We start from the raw sequence: 23269 nt of genomic DNA, 5'->3' as shown, positions 1-23269 counted from the left end.
TCTTCCTGTCCTCTAGTTGAAGCTTGCTGATTGGTCCCCTGACTTCGGCCCAGCGGAGTTCGTGCCATCGTGGGGCGCCACGGTAACCGGTGCTCGTAAGTTCCTGATCGCCTTCAACGTGAACGTGATCGGCACCAAGGAGCAGGCGCACCGCATCGCGCTGGACATCAGGGAGCAGGGCCGCGGGAAGACACAGGTTAGCTTCTTCATCTTTTGGTCTCGGTATGTCTCGGTATGTCCCTATGTCTCTCTGTCTCTGTATGTCTCTGTGTCTGTGTCTCTGTGTCCCTGTCTCTGGGGCATCTCCAGACTGTTAGTGATCCCTGTATGTCTCTGTGTCTCTGTCTCAGCCTGGGCATCTGCAGAAGGTGCAGGGGATGGGCTGGTACCTGGACGAGTCCAACATGGCCCAGGTGTCCACCAACATCCTGGACTACGAGCTGACCCCCCTCCACACGGTGCACCAGGAGATCTGTAGCATCGCACAGGTCAGAGGTCACCTGACCTAACCCATCACCATATGATACTGATATATAAACAGGTCAGAGGTCACCTGACCTAACCCATCACCATATGATACTGATATATAAACAGGTCAGAGGTCACCTGACCTAACCCATCACCATATGATACTGATATATAAACAGGTCAGAGGTCACCTAACCTACCCATCACCATATGATACTGATATATAAACAGGTCAGAGGTCAGACCTTATATACTGTACCTACCCTACCATCACCATATCATACTGATATATAAACAGGTCAGAGGTCAGACCTTATATACTGTACCTACCCTACCATCACCATATGATACTGATATATAAACAGGTCAGAGGTCAGACCTTATACACTGTACCTACTCTACCCATCACCATATGATACTGATATATCAGGTGATCAGTAAACTGGGCCTGGACTCTCTCGGCCCGTTCAACCCCAAGGACAGAATCATAGAGTGAGTATTTAGGATGTAGCTGTGTTTGGTTTCTAAAGCGCGCTGCATGATACGCAGGTCTGTGTTTGACCACTGGGTGGAGCTCTGACACAGGTCCAGGCTTTATAGTTAAAGGAGTTATAGAAGATCAAGTAGTAAAGGTTTACCTGTACAGGTACATGGTGCAGTCTGGTGTCTCTCTCTCTCTTTAGTTAAAGATAAAGAAGATAAAGTAGTAAAGGTTTACCTGTACAGGTACATGGAGCAGTCTGGTGTCTCTCTCTCTCTTTAGTTAAAGATAAAGAAGATAAAGTAGTAAAGGTTTACCTGTACAGATACATGGTGCACTCTGGTGTCTCTCTCTCTCTTTAGTTAAAGATAAAGAAGATCAAGTAGTAAAGGTTTACCTGTACAGGTACATGGTGCAGTCTGGTGTCTCTCTCTCTCTTTAGTTAAAGATAAAGAAGATAAAGTAGTAAAGGTTTACCTGTACAGGTACATGGTGCAGTCTGGTGTCTCTCTCTCTGCAGTAGTTTATTCAAAGCGTCGGTGCTCGCACGGTGGCTCCCGACGAAGGATCGGGTTCTGCTGCCGTGTGTTTGTGTGTGTGTGTGTGTGTGCGCGTGTGTGTCTGAGATATATGTTGATAAGTAAGGCAGTACTTGATTAAATGTACTTAGTTACTTTACACCACTGCTGATGTTGGACATGTTAGTTTTTATTGTCGATGTTTAATTCTTGTATTTAGGATGAAAAATCAATAAATCATTTACCAGTTTATGAGGTCCATGGAGTTCAAAGTGCTGCAGTAAATTCTCCTTTTATAAGATTAGATACGTTATTGATCCCCAGAGAACAAACAGGTGTTGTAGCAGCACAAAGACCGAGAGAAGTAGTAGAGTTTATAATGTCTCATAAAGTTTTGTAACTTTATCTCCATAGACATATTTTGATAAGGGAGATTAAAAGTCAAAGTCAATCTCTCCAGTTAGTTCACTTTGTCCCGTGCTGGGACGCAGATGTTTCTCCATCTTCAACTTTTGGTAAGTGAGACTTTTCAGTGTTGAGCGACTCTCAGCTGATCTCTGATCTCATGTTAGTTTTCTCAAACTACTACTTTAATTCAGAAATTAGTGTGTTTGTGTATGAAAAGCTGCAGTCTGTGTTGAGAAGAGCTTAGCTCTGTGCTCCCAGTTAGCCACCATCATAGGCGCCGATACCATGGGTGCTCCGGAGCTCGAGCACCCACGAAGCTGATTGCGGTTACTTGTCAGTTCAACTTCTCATCGCCAATCCTCTCTGTAGCCTATTAGTGAGATGTGGCGCTGTCGTGAGTTAAAAGAGGGCCTACTTTACAGCTTTATTATGGAGTTAATAGGCGCATGTGTTAGTTTCGGCCGCTGTCCTTTTCCTAAGGTTCTGATATGCACATACAACATTTTTTGACTAGTTTTTTTTAAAGGGCGAGCGCCAATGAGCAGCCACAGAGGAAATCATAAATCAGCACCTATGGCCACCATGTCCAGCAAGCAGAGGTGTCAAGTAATGAAGTACAAATACTTCGTTACCTTACTTAAGTAGAAATTTTGGGTATCTATACTTTACTGGAGTAATTATTTTACAGCATACTTTTTACTTCTACTCCTTACATTTTCACGCAATTATCTGTACTTTCTACTCCTTAAATTTTAAAAATAGCCTCGTTACTCATATTTCAGTTTGGCTTGTTCGGCTTGTCATCGTTCAAAAACACACACACAAAAAACCCTATCCAAATCACTCCATCCAGATAGAGTGACTTTGATTGTGGTTGGAGGAGAAGTATAAACATTCCGACACCCTATTAGTTTGTACGCGATCCATCGCACCTGCACAGACCTGGTGCTAATACGCCACCGGTGCCTTAACGACCGCTATCTACCGGACCGAATAGCAACGCAGATTTCGGTGCCTTATTTAGGTGCTACTTATAAATACCTGCGCTTCTCTCTGATGCACCGAAAACGGACGTTAGAGGGAACTAAAACATCGCCGCACGGGACGCTAGTTAACACTACAGTTGGCAGCAGGTAATGTTAGCTTAGCGTTAGCTAGCAGCTGGAGTAAACACGGTTAGATCTCTGCCTTACATTACTTTTACTTTTATACTTTAAGTAGTTTTGAAACCAGTACTTTTACACTTTTACTTAAATAAAAACTTGAGTTGATACTTCAACTTCTACAAAAGTCTTTTCAAACCCTATTATCTATACTTCTACTTGAGTAATGAATGTGAATACTTTTGACACCTCTGCCTGCAAGTAGCAGAATAACTTGTGTTGCTTTGATTCTCAGTCATTTCTAGTGTGCAGTAAAACTAATACCAATACTAATACGACCATGTAAAAACAGTTTAGCATTGAAAACATTACTTAGATAAAAGTACACAAGTATTATCAGTTAAATGTACTTAAAGTACACAGGGCAGCCCTGTGTGCGTGGTACTATAATCTGTATACTTACTGATGCCTTCAGTTGTAAGCTGTCAGATGAATGTAGTGCAGTAAAAGTAGAAAGTAACACAATACGGAAATACTAAAAGTACAACAAACTTATTGCAGTAGTTGATTAAATGTACTTAGTTACTTTACACCACTGCTGATGTTGGACATGTTAATTTTTTTGTCAATGTTTAATTTTTGTATTTATGATGAAAAATCAATAAATCATTTACCAGTTAATGAGGTCCATGGAGTTCAAAGTGCTGCAGTAAATCCTCCTTTCATAATATGAAATAAAACTTTATTGATCCCCAGAGAACAAACAGGTGTTGTAGCAGCACAAAAACAGAAGGAAGTGTTTATGATGTCTCATAAAGAGCTGTAACTTGAGCTCTGTAGACATATTTTGATAAGAGAGATTAAAGTTCAATGTCAATCTCTCCAGTTAGTTCACTTTGTCCTGTGTTGTGACGCAGATGTTTCTCCAACAGGTTGTGTCGCAGTTAGTTTCTGCCATCTGAAGCTCCAGCTGAAGGTAAGCCGTCTGACACCTTTTTACCTTTTTGTTGGTTTAGTTTGAGAGCAGAAAGCTGTTATAAGGTTAGGTAACAGACTAGCGCTGCCTGCTGTTATGGAGACGTATTACGTCTCGAGCACGCGCAGAACGTACGCTCCTGTTGGCATCGTTTCGGTGTGTTCCGAGGCACTTTTTGGACCAACTCGGGGGAGGCAGTCCTTTTCTGCTGACGGTCGGCCGTCGGGTTGGTGTGTCAGAGCCTTTAGATGGAAAACGGCACTACGAGACATACAGTTTATCTAAATGAGAATGTATTGTCCAGTATGACACCAAGGCTCTTGACCTGGTTGGAGCAAAAGCTGGCGCTGCCATCTACAGAAAGGGTGAAAGGTTCTATCTTAGCAATAGCTGATTTGGAGCCAACCACAAGCAGCTCAGTCTTAAGGCCTTTTTATAGTTGTGTGTCGAATCGACGGCACAGGGTCCGGCGTAGACGCAGGCCCCTCGGTGTCTACACCGGACCCTACGCCGTAGCCTGGCGTGCACCTCTCGAAAACTTTAACTACACGTCGCGGCAACGCACGTCACTCGGCCGTGGCTTGGTAGCGTTGCATTTCCCCCAACTCAGTTCCTGGTTCTCCTTCTCCATAAACAACGTGAAATCAAGGAGAGGGTTAACTTTTCCCACTACAGATTTACCACCGTGGTCAGAAAGAACAGGGGAGACACTTTGTTTCTCACACAGTGACTCTAGAGTCAGTACGCTCCAGCGCTAATCGCCGGCACTCTCTCACTTCTCCCTCTACCACACACTCCCCACAGACACACACATGCGGCTCAACGCACACACCAGCGCACAAGTATAAACATCAGGCCACTTACAAAGGCTACGGCGAAAGCTCTGCGTGGAGCCTCTGCACAATTGTAAAACGGCATTTACTGCTATTCAGCTTCAGGTAGTTTTGTGTCATCCACAAGTTTATATCATGGAGGCAGGCAGTGATTACAGCTGGCGGAAGAGTGGCAGTGGGTTTTGTAGATAAGTAGAGCTCGGTGTCGTCAGCATAGCAGTTTATCTCCAAGTGGAAACAAGTGTCTGCCTCTCGATGTTACCAACACTCTTTCCATGAGTTTTTTAGCTTTGACAAAGTGATCTTTAATGTCTAATGTCCAGAGTAGAACTACAGCAGCTGATGATGCATTCAACTGACAGTGATGGGAAAGAGACAAGAAGAGCCAATGAGAAATGATTGTTTCCTCTGCAGATGAGAGGCTGAGTTCAGCAGCATGGATCACAGGCCCGTGTTTAATAACACGCGCCTTCCGCCCTAACTAAGTCTTTAAAAAATTAGTTACTTAAAAAGTTACTCTGTCCTGTTTGAGTGGCTGTAATGTACAAGTCGCATCAACACAGACTGTAGGAAACAAAGTACTGGCGAGTTGTCAAGATAACACTAATCACAACGGTAGAGAGCATTTATATATGTTTCTCTGTCCTGTTCTTCGCATCAGTGAGGCTTTCTTCTCTTGTTTCAATGACGTCAATACATGACGAAGTGACTGGATTGTGGATTCTCAACGTCCCGGCTGTTGCCCGGTCTTTGAGACACAGCCATTGTCTGTAGTAAAACTGCTATAGCACTTATTTTTTAAATAGTTTAATGAGCTTAAATTGCACATTGCAATTGTTACTTTGAAAAGCTGGTTATTTATTAATTATATATTATTATTTAAATTTAATATTTAGTGTATTAGTGTAGTGTGTACACCACCCCCCCTCCCACACCCGTCAGATGCCAATCCACCTTAACTAACACATTTTCTGCAGGAAACCCTGGATCAGTGTAAGAGTAGAATTAATGCAGAATCTTTACTTTTGGTTTATTAATTACCATTATATAATGATCCATGAATGAATCTTGAATCTTATTTGTTTACACAAATGTCATCATAACATAATCTACAAAACTGGTCTGTTTTGATAATCAGAGTATTTTTAAACTCCCCAAACAATTCTTTTTGGTACCTTTTGGATCTTTGCAGGAACAAAAGATGAAGACGCCTAAAGAAGTCGTCTTGGGAATTTTAGAAGACTTGGGAGCTGAGGACTTTGAAAAATTCTTGTGGCACCTGCAGGGAGTCCTTGAAGACTTCCCAGCAATCCCAAAGAGTAAACTGGAGAATATAAACAGGGTGAAGACAGTGGACCAGATGTTCTCTGCCTACTGTATAAACACTATTAAAGTGACCAGAATAGTTTTAGGGAAGATTTATCAAAATGAGCTAGTGAGGAATTTATCAAACATCATCTATGAACCTGCAGGTAAGTCATAATCATTATGAATTTAAAAAAGTGATGTAACAAAAATCAAACTCGTTTATGTATATATATCACAGTCTTCAACAAACATTAGCGTTGTTACCAATGTCTCCCTCTTATCTACAAACATACATTGTGTTGACAACAAAAGGACAAGCTACCAAACATCCACAAGAGAAACAAAATTTAAAGTGTCTCATAGAACAAAGTCAGACTGTTTTTGTTTATTCTGCTGGTTAAAATTTGCACACACTGATGTCACTGTAAGATACTGCTTGGGCAATATTAATTCCCTCTGTAATTGAGTTACAGTATATACCTTCTGGTTTATTTGCACAATGAAGAGTTCATAGATGTATGACTGAGACACCCAACATATCAGTTGTTTTTGAGGAACACTAAGTCATTTTACAATAGTTAACATATTCAAGACCTTGTTGTCAAATGGGCTGAATAGATTTCATGAATACAGAAATGTGCACACTCACATTCACGAGAACAAACCCTCATTGATTTAATTGTTTTATTCATTCAGAGATTCTTGCTGCGTGCCAGCAAAAAGTCAAATCCAACTTACATCAGACATTCCAGCGTGTGTCTGAGGGGATTGCTAAAGCAGGAAACAAAACCGTTCTGAATCAGATGTTCACAGAGATCCACATCACAAAGGGAGGGTTCAATGATGAACATGAGGTCACACAGATTGAAACAGCATCCTGGAAACCAGACACACCAGAACCAACAATCAGACAAGACGACATCTTTAAAACTCCACCTGGAAGAGATGAACCAATCAGAACAGTGATGACAAAGGGAGGGGCTGGCATTGGGAAAACAGTCTTAACACAGAAGTTCACTCTGGACTGGGCTGAAGACAAAGCCAACCAGCACATCCATTTCATATTTCCATTCACCTTCAGAGACCTGAATGTGCTGAAAGAGAAAAGGTACAGCTTGGTGGAACTTGTTCATTACTTCTTTAATGAAATCAGAATAGCAGGAATCTGCAGGTTTGAAGAGTTCCAGGTTGTGTTCATCTTTGACGGTCTGGATGAGTGTCGACTTCCTCTGGACTTCCACAACACTGAGATCCTGACTGATGTTACAGAGTCCACCTCAGTGGGTGTGCTGCTGACAAACCTCATCAGGGGGAATCTGCTTCCCTCTGCTCGCCTCTGGATAACCACACGACCTGCAGCAGCCAATCAGATCCCTCCTAATTGTGTTGACATGGTGACAGAGGTCAGAGGGTTCACTGATCCACAAAAGGAGGAGTACTTCAGGAAGAGATTCAGAGATGAGGAGCAGGCCAGAAGAATCATATCCCACGTCAAGAGATCACGAAGCCTCCATATCATGTGCCACATCCCAGTCTTCTGCTGGATCACTGCTACAGTTCTGGAGGACGTGTTGAAGACGAGAGAGGGAGGAGAGCTGGCAAAGACCCTGACTGAGATGTACATCTACTTCCTGATGGTTCAGTCCGAAGTGAAGAACATCAAGTATGCTGGTGGAGCTGAGGCAGATTCACCCTGGAGTCCAGAGAACAGGAAGATGATCAAGTCTTTGGGAAAACTGGCTTTTGACGGGCTGCAGAAAGGCAACCTGATCTTCTATGAATCAGACGTGACAGAATGTGGCATCGACATCACAGCAGCCTCCGTGTACTCAGGAGTGTTCACACAGATCTTTAAAGAGGAGAGAGGAGAGTCCCAGAATGTGTTCAGCTTCGTCCATCTGAGTTTTCAGGAGTTTCTGGCTGCTCTTCATGTACATCTGACATTCACCAACTCTGGAGTCAACTTGCTGTCAGGAAAACAAACATCCTCCCAAACAACCTCCCAGCTGCCTAAAGTCTACAGAGAAAAACTAAAACATCTCCACCAGAGTGCTGTAGACAAGGCCTTACAGAGTCCAAATGGGCACCTGGACTTGTTCCTCCGCTTCCTCCTGGGTCTTTCTCTAGAGTCCAATGAGAAACACCTACGAGGTCTGTTGACACAGACAGGAAGTAGCTCACAGACAAACAAGAAAACAGTCAAGTACATCAAGAAGAAGATCAGTGAGAATCAGTCTGCAGAGAGAAGCATCAATCTGTTCCACTGTCTGAATGAACTGAATGATCGATCTCTAGTGCAGGAGATCCAAAACTGCCTAAGATCTGGACATCTCTCCACAAATAAACTGTCTCCTGCTCAGTGGTCAGCTGTGGTCTTCATCTTACTCTCATCAGAAGAAGATCTGGACGTGTTTGACCTGAAGAAATACTCTGCTTCAGAGGAGGCTCTTCTGAGGCTGCTGCCAGTGTTCAAAACTTCCAACAAAGCTCTGTAAGTGGGATTCATTCATCAATAAATACTCTATCTTTCAACAGAAGTTAAATATAAATTACTTGTTTCCTTCCTGTTGTCTCTCCAGACTGAGTGGCTGTAACCTGTCAGAGAGAAGCTGTAAAGCTCTGTCCTCAATTCTCAGCTCTGAGTCCTCTAGTCTGAGAGAGCTAGACCTGAGTAACAACAACCTGCAGGATTCAGGAGTGAAGCTGATCTCTGTTGGACTGAAGAGTCCACACTGCACACTGGAAACTCTCAGGTTAGTTATCCTGCCTCCTCCCCCATCCAACAAGCTACTTGGTTTTTACTCCTTTCGTCCAGGCCCAGAGCTGATAGTAGCTGCCAGGTTGATTTGGTGGGGAAACCTCTGCAGCTGACCTCCACCAGGAACAGCCATGCCTGCCATCCCTTGTCCTTGCAGTCCTGAAGAAGGGACTGGTACTTCAAGGTCTTCCTCTCATGGGCAACGTCACATCCCTCCTCCCACAGCACCGTCAGCTCAACCAGGATTATTTTCTTGCCCTCAGTTGACCACAAGACAATGTCTGGATGGAGGGCTGTGTGCACCACCTCCAGAAATTGCAGCCTTTTGCCCACGTCCACCCTCATCTCCCAGGACCTGGCGTTTTGAAAGAGATTGGGCTTTGATGACTTGGTTGAAAAAGGCCTTCCTCCCTTCTTCACGAATGTGATCGCCCTCTTCAAGTCTGTATCACTTCCGCTCCAATATGTCAGCAAAGGACAGTAACACCTTGCAATGACGCCACCTATACCATCCTTGGGTGAGAACTGTTTTACACTCTGACAGTATATGTACCACTGTTCCCTTTTGACCACAAAGCTTGCAGTTAGGATCTTCCCTAAGCCCCCATACATGTAAGTGTGCTGGCAAGGGAAGGGTGTCATTGACAGATCACAGGAAGAAGGAAAACGGAAGGACTCCAGCCACCACAGCTTTTGTTAGGTTGTCTTGTGCTTGGGAAGGTCCCATTTGGTCCATGCGCCCTGGGATCCTTGTTCCACTGCCCTTGTCATCTGCCTTTCCTCCTCACGGGTCCGAACCGCAGCCTGAACCATCTCGTGCCTGCTTTTCACACCTGCGTTTCTCCATTGCTGGAAATGTGCAGAGCTGAGTCCTCTCCGTCCGACGCAGGGGCTTCCAATGATATGTTGCAACTTGAGAGCACTCACCGCCTGCTCTACAGCTGTGCTGGCTGCCCTTTTGCATCTGGACCTGGTTGTGACCCCCTACTTGCCTCACCAGGTCGTCTTTGGAGTCTCTGAGGCTAAGTACAACTCTACACTTTGCAACTTTAATCTCCTCTACAACAGAGGACACAGAAGTTGTAGTTTCCCTGATCGAACGTAGAGGCCCACTGAGGTAAAGCTTTGAGGAATTGAATGAAGCCACTTTCGCAGGTGCTTGTTGGTCTTCTTATCAATGCCCTCAACAGCCTTCATAGGGAACTCATAAATGGTGAAGAGCCAAAGACGCCTGGGCAGGAGACCATGCTGGTACAGCCAGGTCTTGAATTTACCAGGGAGTTTGGACTTGTCAGTCTTCTTTAGCCATTCCTCGGTCTACTTCACTGTGTTATTGATGTTGGCCCGATCTTAGAGTGATGCGTCAAACCACTTTCCTAAACACTTTACTTGGTTCTCTTCAATTGATGAAATGGCCTCACCCTGGACATGAATACTGAACATCCCTGTGGGCCTTCTTTTCCTGAACACCAGAATCCTGGACTTGCTGGCCTTGACAGACATCCTTGCCCAAGTGGCTACGGTGCCAAGGATTTCCAAAACCCATCTTGCTTGGACATGTGTACCAATTGTTATTGGGATGTCATCCATGAACGCACGGTGCACTGGCTGGAGGATGCCTGACTCCAGCATGGGGCCGTGGCTTCCTCCTTCAAGTTCATGCCCATGACAAAGAATATGGGGGAGATGGTGCAACAAGTAGGAATCCCATTTTGGATGACTTGCCATTTGGTTGTAAACTGCACTGCTGTGAATCTAAGGTTAAACCCTCCCAGGTAGCTGGAGAATATTTCATAGATAGCCATCGGGATATAATAGTGGTCCAGTCCTTCTTGGATGAGGTCATGTGGGACTGATCCGTAGGCATTTGCAAGGTCTATCCAGATGACCGTTAGGTCACCTTTCTTCTGCTTTGCCTCTTAGATCAATTAGTTGATCATTGACGTGTGCTCCAGGCACCCTGAAAAGCCTGGAACACTTCTTTTCTGTTTGGAATTGTTGATGTATTGATTCTGAGTTATGTTATTCTTAGTTATCACATCTTGCATTCCACACTCAGTAGAGAGATTGTCCTAAATTGGGCAATTGAGGAAGAACCCTCTTCCTTAGGAACAAAACAGCCCTCTGCTAACTTCCAGCTTAGTGTAACTAAGCCTTTTGCCCAGATCTTTCTCAGGATCCTCCACAACCTCCTAGAAGTTTTGGACATTGCTTGTATACATTAAATGGTATACCGCTTGGACCTGGGGCTGCTGAAGCCTTGGCTTTCTCGATGTCCTGCATTTCCTGCCAGGATGGCTCCTTTGTATTCAGCTCCACTGATGGGTCTTCAGGCTTCCAGATGCTGTGATTTTGTCCAAGCCCCCGGCCCCTACAGGGGTCATTGTGTGCATCTCGTATAAACTCCTTTTTAGTTTTTTGTTGATCAAGAAGAGTCCTAATGAAGCTGTACGGGTCTTTGAGAAGCTACATTCACCTCTTCTGTTTCTTTATCTTTTCTTGCCATAGATATTCTTCCCTCCGGAGTTTGCACATCTGATCCCGCAACTTGCGTGTTAGGTCCTTTATGCCCTCTCTTTCAGCTGGTGGGACGATTTTAAACTGCTTCAAGCAACAAATCTCTCTTTTCCTCCTGCTTGGTTGCCGTGGTGGTTGACAAAGAATACCACTCATAGAAATGACTCTGTATGTAACACAGTATATAAAGATGTAGAGATCATACATATATATATATATATATATATATGTATGTTTTCTGTACTCTTGAGTTCAGTTTGTGAGCTGAAATGCTAACTGAGATCTTCGTTTTTTTTGATAATACTTTAGTCCATACTCAACCTATGAAATGTTCACATTTTAATAATACTGATATTTTCTTGTTCATTATTGTCCCTCCAGACTGAGTGTCTGTAACCTGTCAAAGAGAAGCTGTGAAGCTTTGTCCTCAGTTCTCAGCTCCAAGTCCTCTAGTCTGAGAGAGCTGGACCTGAGTAACAACAACCTGAAGGATTCAGGAGGGAAGCTGATCTCTGTTGGACTGAAGAGTCCAGACTGCACACTGAAAACTCTCAGGTTGGTTATCAGCTGTTCCATGAGCTGATATTTTCTTCATACTGTATATTAATTATTGTAAGGACATTTTATTGAATCATTTTAGGCTAAATAGCTGTGACCTGTAAGAAAGAGCTACAAAGCTTTGTCCTTAGTTGCCAGTCCTCTAGTCTGAGAGAGGTGGACCTGAGTGGCAACACAAGTAAAATATTCAGTCTCTTTAGTCCTTTTATAATCCTGTATTAAATGTGGCAGCAATATCGTACTGAAGGTTTTTTGGACTCTGGAGGTTGTCACCAGGATATGGTTTTGATTTACAACACAGAAACATGACTTGGATATACAAAGCGCAGGTTTATTGCAGTCTATTCAATTCAATTTTATTTATAGTATCAAATCATAACAGAGTTATCTTGAGACACTTTACAGATTGAGTAGGTCTAGACCACACACTATAAATTCCAAAACCCCAACAATTACAGTAATTCCTTCAAGAGCAAGCATTAGCAGTGGCTGTTGCAACAGTGGTGAGGAAAAACTCCCTTTTAGGAAGAAACCTCGGCAGACCCAGGCTCTTGATAGGCAGTGTCTGACGGGGCCGGTTGAGAGTGTGATGAATAATAGTAACATTAAAGATAATGGAACAGTGACTTTGAAGGTAGTCGTGGAAGTTCATGTCATAGCAGGGCACATCGTGTCATACTGAGTAGTGCAGTCTCCAGTACCGGATCCTGACTACTCTGTGCATATGAACATCACAGCAGGGCGTTGCGGATGTAACGTGGCACTGCAGAGCCGGACGCAGCAGGACGCGGCCGGGCATTGCAGGGAATCACAGAGCTTTGCTCTGCGATAGCTAATTGGTTCTTGCCATAATGTGAATTCTAACAGTTGTCCAATAGGGCTGTCGGCTGTGTATCAACCTGACTTCTACACAACTTCCACTAATTAACCCTGACAAGGCACACCTGTGAAGTGAAAACCATTTCAGGTAACTACCTCATGAAGCTCATTGAGAGAACACCAAGGGTATGCAGCGCTAACAAAAAGCAAAGGTTGGCTACTTTGAGGAATCTAAAATATAAGACGTTTTCAGTTATTTCACACTTTTTTGTTAAGTACATAATTCCATATGTGTTCATTCATAGTTTTGATGCCTTCAGTGAGAATCTACAATGTAAATAGTCATGAAAATAAAGGAAATGCATTGAATGAGAAGTGTGTGTCCAAACTTTTGGCCTGTACTGTGTGTGTATGTATATATATATATTTTTATTTTTATTTTTTTTATTTTATTTATTTTTTTTCTCTGAGTTCAATCTGTAAGCTGAAATGCTAACTGAGATCTTTGTTTATTCTGATAATACTTTAGTCCAGAGAAATTTTCACTTTTTAATAATACTGATATTTATCTTCTTGTTCATTATTGTCTCTTCAGGCTGAGTGTCTGTAAGATGTCAGAGAAAAGCTGTGAAGCTCTGTCTTCAGTTCTCAGCTCCAAGTCGTCTAGTCTGAGAGAGCTGGACCTAAGTAACAACAACCTGAAGGATTCAGGAGGGAAGCGACTGGCGACTGGACTTCAGAATCTACACTGTAAACTGGAGACTCTCAGGTCATATCAAGTTAAAATAATAATGTTGCATATTATGTAGATGTAGGGATCATAGACTGTGTATAAAGATTTAGTGATCATAGACCATATATAAAGATGTAAAGATTATAGACTGTATATAAAGATGTAGAGATCATAGTCTGTATATAAAGATGTGGAGATAATAGACTGTATATAAAGATGTAGAGATCATACTATATTATACGTATATATATATATATATATATATATATATATATATATGTGTATACTTTTTTACTGAGTTCAATATGTGAGCGGAAATGCTAACTGAGATTTTTTTTTTCTGATAATACTTTAGTCCAGACTCGACCTATGAAATTTTAATAATACTCATATTTATCTTTTTGTTCATTATCGTCTCTCCAGGTTGAGTGCCTGTAACCTGTCAGAGAAAAGCTGTAAAGTTCTGTCCTCAGTTTTCAGCTCCCAATCCTCTAGCCTGAGAGAGATTGACCTGAGTAACAACAACCTGCAGGATTCAGGAGGGAAGCTGCTGTTGGCTGGACTTCAGAGTCAACACTGTAAACTGGAGACTCTCAGGTCAGATCACCTTACACATTATATTAAAAAATGATTTAACATATTTCTCTGGGTTGTATACATTTCTTTAAACTAATCACAATGGTCCTGGGTGGTGCTAAGCTCTGGACACAGCGACGGTGGCTCTGCTAAATTGTCTCAGGAAGGAACTTTTTTTGGTGGAACTTTTGCAAAAGAAAACTCCACATAAAATATTCAATTAAGTTAACTTGTTGACACAATACAGTAACGTGAGCTATTTAAATTAGCTGGATACATGGTTAAACCTTATTGGCTCTTACCAGTGTATCTCTGTATGTACTTTGTCCACAGCAATCCCACTAATCTGCCCCAAAACGTCCCAGTTGGAGAGGAAATGGCCTAAACATATTCTTTGTAAATCTTTACAATCATTCCCCGAAAGAACCAATATGCTTGCCTTGTTGCACTATCCACATCTTCTTCTAAACTTCACATTTTGAGCATGTAGTTTGCTAGCTCAAAGGTTGTTGTTTTTAGAAGCGTATAGAGTTTTGCAAGTCAAGAGACAACCAGCAGTCGTTAATCCAAATTAGAGAACACACAGAGAGCTGGCAGTGGGGGACAAAGCCTGGTAATGTACTTGTGTTGATGCAGACTCTTCCGGAGTTAATTTTAATTAACTTTGAGGATTTTAACAAGATCTGAGAAGAGATTGTACATCACGAGATTTAGTGATGCCTCACAAATTACCATCTAGATTTCCAGTTTATATTTTAGTTATACTGAAAAACATATCCTTGTTTGACTCTTAAGTTAAAATGTATGTTTTTTGAGCAAATCAGATCCTTTTTTCTATCGATAATACTTTTAGTCCAGGCTCGACCTATAATATTTTCACATTTTAATAATACTGATATTTATCTTCTTGTTCATTATTGTCTCTTCAGGCTGAGTGTCTGTAACCTGTCGGAGAGAAGCTGTGAAGTTCTGTCCACAGTTCTTAGCTCCCAGTCCTCTAGTCTGAGAGAGCTGGATCTGAGTAACAACAACCTGCAGGATTCAGGAGGAAAGCTGATCTCTGTTGGACTGAAGAGTCCACACTGCACACTGGAGACTCTCAGGTCAGGATTAATCAACCTGTTCAACTGATGGTCACCTAAATCCTGATTTACATTAAGGGATAAACTCGTAACGTGACTAAGATTGTCTCTGCTTGTATGGTTTCAAACAGATGTGTTTATTTAGTTTCAATCTCTTTCTATGAACATTTTTTATGTTGTTTTCTTCTCACTCTCTTGCTGGATCTTGAAATATCAGACAGTAATCGGAGAGTTACCAGTAATGATGTCAGGTTGTTGATGGTCATTAGTGGGTATTTGATTGTGAATAGAAAGAATCAGTGATAATGTTAATCTAACCCCACAGTATCATCAGATCATGTGACATATGTTGTTCTGTGTGTTTGCAGTCTGTCAGGCTGTCTGATCTCAGAAGAAGGCTGTTCTTCTCTGGTCTCAGCTCTGAGCTCCAACCCCTCCCATCTGAGAGAGCTGGACCTGAGCTACAATCATCCAGGAGACTCAGAAGTGAAGCTACTGTCAGCAGGACTGAAGGATCCTCTCTGGAGACTGGAAACTCTCAGGTACAAACACTGATGAACATACAAAGGAGATATTTCTGTAGGAGGTCTCCGGGAACTAAAATGATAATTCCCTGTTGTTAAAGATCACTGCAGTTTGGACAGATATCTTCCATTTAAATAAACTGTTTTTCATTTTGAGAAATATTCATATTTCATTGCCAGTGTTGGAAGTAACACATTAATAAGTATTCCTTTTGGCTGTGTCACAGTAACATAACACATTACTAATAAAATGTTATGTGTAATATTATACACGTTACAATCTCAGTAATGCAAGTTACAACGCATTTTATCCTGACATTAGTGGTGAAGAACTACGAAATATTTGGTCACAGAAAAAGGTCTGTAAATGTTATTTCCTGTTGCTGGAGTTTTTTATGCTGCATTGAATTATGACGCCCCTAACAGGTGACTAAATGAAACGACCCATGTCATTAAAATAAAATAACATATTTCTCTGGGTTTGAACATTGTTGGAAACATTTGGGATAGTGTAAGTACACAGCTCAACAAAAATATAAAACATGGTATAGATGTTTTTAGACATTTTAATGCAGAAATATACCGTTAATATTTCCATGATGAACATCCACATTTCTACTTAGAGCCGATAGAAAATGTGTTTTGTATTCAGATATACAATGTGCTGTGGCCGTCGCTCTGAAAGGTGACAATATGATAATGAATGAACTATGTTTAGTTCATTCAAAAACTTAGGGTTACCCACAAACCTATTAATGCAAACTTAGATCATTCTTCATTAAGGGGAGACACCCCAGCATAAACCATAATTTTTCAATTTTGGGCAATTTTGCTTCCATACATGTATACTTTCAGACTATTGGGGAAAAAACATCCAAAATACACATTAACATGTTAATTTTACACTTTTTCTATTTACACCTGTAATGTTCTCCTTAATTCACCAAAAGTAAGCATTAGGGTTGGTAGATTAATCTGATGACTATGAAGAGAAGCTGAGAAGAGAAGGGGTGCCGTGTCTTTTGTGATACACCCTCCCCCACAGGTCTAGGCGAACAATGCAACTCCTCACTCCCTAACTATAAACTTTATCAAAGAGGAGAGTTTTAAGTTTACTCTTTAATGTGGTGACGGTGTCTGCCTCCCAAACCCATACTGGGAGCTGGTTCCAGCCTGGCTCCATTATACTTTTAAAGACTCTAGGAACCACAAGTAACTCTGCATTCTGGGAGCGCAGTGCTCTAGTGGGACAATAAGATATTCTAATAGCCCAGTTTGTTCTGAAAAAATTTAAACAAGTTTATAGAATGTCAATTTTTCAAGCTTTTTTTAATCTCTACAGAGAAAGGTCCATGTACATTAAAACTGAACCTTGAACCTACTGACTTCAGGACAGGACTTTTGAGATGTATTTTTCCAGCTTTCCAACTGTTACATCAGTGTATAATAATGTGTGAGAGTGATGTAATGCCCCCCCCCCTCCTCCTTTCAGGGTGGAGCCTGCTGGAGTCAGATGGTTGACACCAGGTCTGAAGAAGTGTAAGTGTGTTTTATATTTCATTCATCAAACTGTGTCATCACTCATTCAACCCTCTGATGTCATCATCAAAGTGCTGATTGGTTAATAACTGCAGCTGTGTTGTGTCTCGTCCTCTCTGTCAGATTCCTGTGAACTCACATTTGACATAAACACAGTGAACAGACACCTAAAACTGTCTGAGAACAACAGGAAGGTGAAACACGTGGAGGAGTATCAGTCGTATCCTAAAAATCCAGAAAGGTTTGACTGTCCTCAGCTGCTGTGTAGAGATGGTCTGACTGGTCGCTGTTACTGGGAGGTTGAGAGGAGAGGAGGGGTTTTTATAGCAGTGGGTTACAGAGGAATCAGCAGGAGAGGAGACAGTGGTGACTGTGTGTTTGGATATAATGATCAGTCCTGGAGTCTGATCTGCTCTGGTGGTGGTTACTCTGTTAGTCACAATAACAGAGAAACATCCATCTCCTCCTCTGTCTCTGATAGAGTAGCAGTGTATGTGGACTGTCCAGCTGGCTCTCTGTCCTTCTACACAGTCTCCTCTGACTCACTGAGCCACCTCTACACCTTCAACACCACATTCACTGAACCTCTTTATCCTGGGTTTGGGTTTGGGTATAAGTCATATGGTTGCTCAGTGTCTCTGTGTCCTGTGTAGGATGGAGAGTCTCCTCCTTTCAGAGAACCAGACAATTGAGTCTAATCAGGACCATCAGCTGATGTTGGTGAGAAGAATGTGGGTGTCACCAATGATTTCCTGAATGGATTAGATTCTGCTCCAAACAGCTAAATGACATGTAATGCTATTCGTCATTGTCTCCAAAAGCAGCATTCAGCAACGACCTTGCTGCTTATCTAACAGCTTTAGTTCCTTTACACATTCAGATTATTACAACTAAATACAATCAGAGAATAAATCACTAAACCTTTTTGAGGCTCTTTATATGATATTTTTATTTCTTTTCAGATTATTAAAACTAAATACAATCAGATCATAAATGATGATGTATTATTACAGATTACTAGTTGCAACATTAAAGTAATCAGTCATTAGAAACCAGTAATAATATACTGATTATTCTGCAGAATCACCACTTTTACTTTTGGTACTTTAAGTATTTTTATGCTGATACTTTTGTACTTTTACTTATTTCTACACTGTGGTATCAGTACTTTAACTTGAGTACTTTGTGGTATATTTTATATTATGTTTTATTATGATATAATGTTTTTATTTTGTTATTATAATTCTAAGAGTCAGTCAGTTTTGTCGTAAGTTAACCTTCGTACAGATCTGTTCCGCTCATATCCACGTTTGTTTTCTCCCCTGAGTGATTCTGATTGGCGGGCGGTATTAAAATGGAAAAAAGACTTTGCTGTTGGACGTTTTGGGGCAAAACCTGAATGTTAAGTGCATGTAAACGTAGTCAGTGACTCTTAAGCTGTTTTCCAACAGTCTCCTGAGTTCATATCTTCACGTACCGATGCTGTTGCGTGGCTTTATGCGTTGTCCGTAGGCCGCTGACTCTTCATGCTCCGACGCCTCTTTCCACATGATAATCCAACAGTTGTCTTTTCCTCATGAGCAATCCAAATTTCCACAAAGTCCATCAACAAGAATCTCCACTTCAAGGGAGGGTTTTTTACTTGTGTAGTGGCGTTTTGTCCCCAGATTGAACAAAAACAAACAAAAAACTTAAAGTCAAACAGCCACTGAGGCACCAAAGCAGCGAATCTTATGCAAGTCAGAAACGTTCATTGTCAAGGCAAATTTTTGCATTTTGTGACGGCATCACCGTTCTTAGTAGATCCGGTAGAGCTCGGTGTGCGGAGAGAGAGAGAGGTGCACTCAGAAAAGATAGAACATTTAGAGAACGTCAACCCCATTAACATTCCCTGATGGGTTTCTTTATGAAAGATATAGATTTTAAGCGGAGGGAATTATGTTTCTTCATCAGCTTCTTGAACCGTGTGTTGCCAATGCGACATATCGACGACACTATGTTAACAAGAATCTTGTGTGATGGCTAGTTGACTTTTTAACAGATAGATCTCAGATGTTGACGGTAAATGGTGTTTTATATTATCTTTAACCACTTTTATGTTACTTCTAATGCAGCATGGTGGCTCAGTGGTTAGAATTTCTGCCTCACAGCAAAACGGTTCTGGGTTTGAATCCAGCTTGTTCCGGGCCTGTCTGTGTGGGGTTTGCATGTTTTCCCCGTGTTTGCTTGGGTTTTCTCTGGGTGCTCCAGTTTCCTCCCACCATAAAGACATGTATGCTAGGTAACTAGGACTACAGTTAAAAATTAGCCGACTGGCTAACACTGGCGCATTTACAGAAATGTTGAATGTGCATTGTCCTAATCAAATAAATAAATCTTAAATACATCAATCACTGCCGCAGTCTTAACGCTGATAGACATATAATCAAGTTTGAGGATGATTCTGTATTTGTGTTACTACTAAATGACAAGGACACGAGCCTTGGTCCAGTTGAGAATGAACATTAACGTCTTGAAAACCAAAGAAATTATTATTGTTTTCAGGAAGAAGCCTGTGCCAAGTTCTCCTGTTTTTATCCATGGCCAGGCTGTTGACGTTGTACAGCAGTACAAATATCTGGGCACAATTATTGATAATAACTTGACATTTGAGGCCAACACAGATGCAGTTTGTCTAAGGCCCACCAACCAATGTATTGTTTTAATGTTGATACATCTTTTATGAAAATGCTTTATTCTTGTTTTATTGAGTCTGTTTTAACCATAGGTGCTGATACTGAGCAATCACGTGTGCCAGGCTGCCAGTAGGCTATATTTTCTTAATTGGTGCTAAGTGGAGCATCTGTTATAATGTGATTTGTTATGTCGCTGTCAGTCCCATGCTCCATATCCTATCCACCAATCACAGCGTCTCTCGGATGTAAACGCCTCTTCAGTGACCCCCTCCATCCCCCATACAGTGCGTGCATGTGCATTAGGTAATCAGAATGAGACTAAAATGGAGAGATTTGTTATTAAAAAAAAGCAAACCTAATGATGCAAGTGCATCGACGACATCCACCACCAGTGCAGAGTTCTTAATTTCCCAGTTACCCCCGAATAGGTGACTGTGCGCTGGATACAGAGCACCACGAGCTACTGGTCATGGTGCTCTGTCAGGTCAGCGGTAGTTGTTGGTCAGTTAAACTTCTCATCTGCAATCCTATCTGTATTTGTGAGAAGTGGCTCTGTTGAAATATAGCCCACTTTTCAGCTTAATTATCAAGGTTATAGTCCATTTCCTAAGCTTCTGAAATGCAAACATTTTTGACTACTTTTTTTTTTTTTTTTTTTTTAAAGGGCATGCGCCCGTGAACACCCACGGAGGAAAACATAAATCGGCGCCTATGATTTTAACCCTCCTGTTGTCCTTGCGTCAAATTTGACCCGTTTACTAAAACTTTCTATATCAGAACTAGGACAAAAGAACGTTGAAAAAAGTTGGAAAAATCTTCAAAAGCGTTTTTTTTTAAAACACCGAAAAAAGTGACCAATGTGTGGCCAGGTTGGTTCAGTGGGTAGAGCAGGCGCATATATACTGAGAGGTTAATGCCTCGACGCAGAGGTCCAGGGTTTGAATCTGACCTGTAACGATTTCCTCCATGTCTTCCCCCTCTCTCTGCCCTTTCTCACATGGCTGTCCTGTCAATTAAAGGCGGAAAAGACCAAAAATATTATCCTAAAAAAAAAAGTGACCAAAAACATCACCAAAGGTGTAAAAATAAAGTTACAAAACAATTGGAAAAAGTGAAGAAAAATAACATTGGAAAAAATGCCAAAAAATTTGAATAAAAACGTCAAAGTGTAGAAAACATAACCACAAAGTGTTGAAATTACGACCTAGAAAAACACAAAGTTTTTTGGAACGACGAGAAGACAACACGAGTTAAATTTATCTTTTATCTGCTGGTTTGGTTTCCTTTAATTTGAAAAATAAGCAGGCCAAGAGACGGAAGAGCTCATTTGTACTTTTTGGCATTGGTCTTATTAATACCTTCATGTAATTTGTACATAGTTTTTTTTCTCATACTCTGAGCCAGAAATCTCCACTTTAGCAGCACTTACATACACCAAACTTTCCAGTTTTATTCCTATGTATATTCTTAAACTTTCTACAGAGGGGTTTGTTCATATATCACTCAGTCTGATTTGTATATTTTATTTCTAAAAATGGGGTGAAAGTGGATTCTTTATGGCTGTTATTTTCTGATTAATGGGAATGATAAAAAGAGATATCCAAAATCCCCTCTGTTAAAACCTTTGGTTTGATGTCAACAAAATGAATCAAGAATTTTGAATCTGACTTTATCCAATGTTAAGATTTCTCTTCTGGAAATATATGCAAATTAGCACATATTTTAATGAGATAATACCTTACTTGCATATTTAAACATAAAACTTCTAAAAACTTGTAATACAAAAGATATTTGTCTTAATGTCACTAATCAACTGGGGAAGTTTAGTCTTTTTTTCTCTCCCCATTCACCTGGGTGTCTTGCCTTAATATCTTGATGTAATTTGCCCCGTTGGAGTATGAAATATGAATGTATGTTATTTTGTGTATGGACGGCTGTCTGCTGTTCACTGCTGGCTGTAGAAAGAATAATAAAGTTTTCTTGATCTTGAAGGACGTGTTTCAATTGCAATTCATTACCCGTCAAACTTTCTGCTTTCCATTAGCAGGTCCTTCTCTATTGGAAGTTAATCTACAAACATCATTCGTCAAGCCAATTTTGAGCAAACTTTCAAATGTTTATTTGTATGTAAATTTAGGGAATTAGCCCCTGTATGGCAACCCATCTTTCAGTTGTCAGTGGACACAGATACCATCCCAATAGTGTGGAAAACATCACATATTAGGCCCTTCCCAAAAAAACAGAGTCCTAAAGAATATAATGATTTTCGGCCAATAGCCCTTACATTTGTGATCATGAAGTCACTGGAAAAGATCATGGTTCAACATCTAAACAAAAATCTAGGGAAGCAACAAGACCCTTTTCAATTTGCATATAAACAGGGTCGTAGTACAGAGGATGCAGTGGTCACACTGGTGCACCTCATTTCCAAGCATCTTGATAAACCAAAAACATATGTTAGGGCTCTGTTTCTTGATTTTTCATCTGCGTTCAATACAATTCAACCAAATTTACTTTTATCAAAAATGATTCAGTTTCAGATTAATCCTTATCTTATTCTTTGGTATTACTCATTTCTCTCAAATAGGATCCAGCTGATAGACGACAATCTCTCATGGACTTCTCATATAGATTTTATCTGCAAAAAAATACAACAGCGTGTTTATTTTCTTCGTAGATTGAGATCTTTTGGAGCTAGCAGTAAAATCATCTCTGTGTTTTTCACATCAGTAATTCAGAGTATGATGCTTTACTGTAGTACTGCTTGGCTAAGTAGCCTCTCATTTAAAAATAAAACAAAGCTATTTAATCAGATTAAAAGTAGCGCAAAGATTATAGGACTACCGGTAGTGCACTCCTTTCAGGAGGCTCACAATAACAGTATGCTTAGACTAGCTAAAATTATTTCAAATGACTCTTTACATGTCTTGCACAGTGAATATCAGCTTCTGCCTTCAAACAGATGCTTTAGAGTTCATTCTTTTAATCGTATTAGACTTAAAAACTCCTTCATACATCAATCTATCCTATTGCTAAACCGGTTACATTAAACTCAGTGCAATATTTATTTCAGGGATATACATCTCCAAGACTTTGTCTGTGTGTATGTTTATGTCATGTGCTGCTGTTATATATGTTTTCTCTGTTTCCTTATTTTGGAGTTTATGTCATCTGTGGTAATGTCTTATATATGTTTGTTGGTGTTATTAATCTCATGTATGTTTGGATGTATGTGTATGTCCTCATTTGGATGTATGTGTATGTCATTCACTGTTTTTGGATGTATGTCTACGTGCTCATTTTTAAACAAGCTACCCAGGGATGTACAAAGAATTTCAGCTTTTGGCTGACAATAAAGTTGTATCGTATCGTATGTTGCAAAAAAAAGTGTGT

The 23269-nt window shown here is 40.9% G+C and overlaps 1 protein-coding gene and 1 pseudogene across 3 annotated transcripts in view; both read left to right on the top strand.

The window, feature by feature from the left end:
- LOC114550674 (formimidoyltransferase-cyclodeaminase-like) overlaps positions 1 to 6046 on the top strand; it is a 99296-nt gene extending 93250 nt beyond the window's left edge. For all 3 annotated transcript variants that reach the window (XM_028571434.1, XM_028571435.1, XM_028571436.1), the window contains 4 exons: positions 17 to 196; positions 351 to 488; positions 3911 to 3954; positions 5980 to 6046. In XM_028571434.1, coding sequence (XP_028427235.1) covers positions 17 to 196; positions 351 to 488; positions 3911 to 3940 — 348 coding nt within the window. In that variant the 3' untranslated portion in view covers positions 3941 to 3954; positions 5980 to 6046. The remainder of the gene's footprint in view (positions 1 to 16; positions 197 to 350; positions 489 to 3910; positions 3955 to 5979) is intronic.
- LOC114551239 (NACHT, LRR and PYD domains-containing protein 12-like) lies at positions 5989 to 18121 on the top strand (annotated as a pseudogene).
- Positions 18122 to 23269: the final 5148 nt, after the last annotated feature.

The sequence above is a fragment of the Perca flavescens genome, chromosome 24 (assembly GCF_004354835.1).
Source record: "Perca flavescens isolate YP-PL-M2 chromosome 24, PFLA_1.0, whole genome shotgun sequence".
NCBI lineage: Eukaryota > Metazoa > Chordata > Actinopteri > Perciformes > Percidae > Perca > Perca flavescens.
The sequence above is the reverse complement of the archived record's forward strand: the minus strand, read 5'-3'. Positions and strand labels throughout refer to the sequence as shown.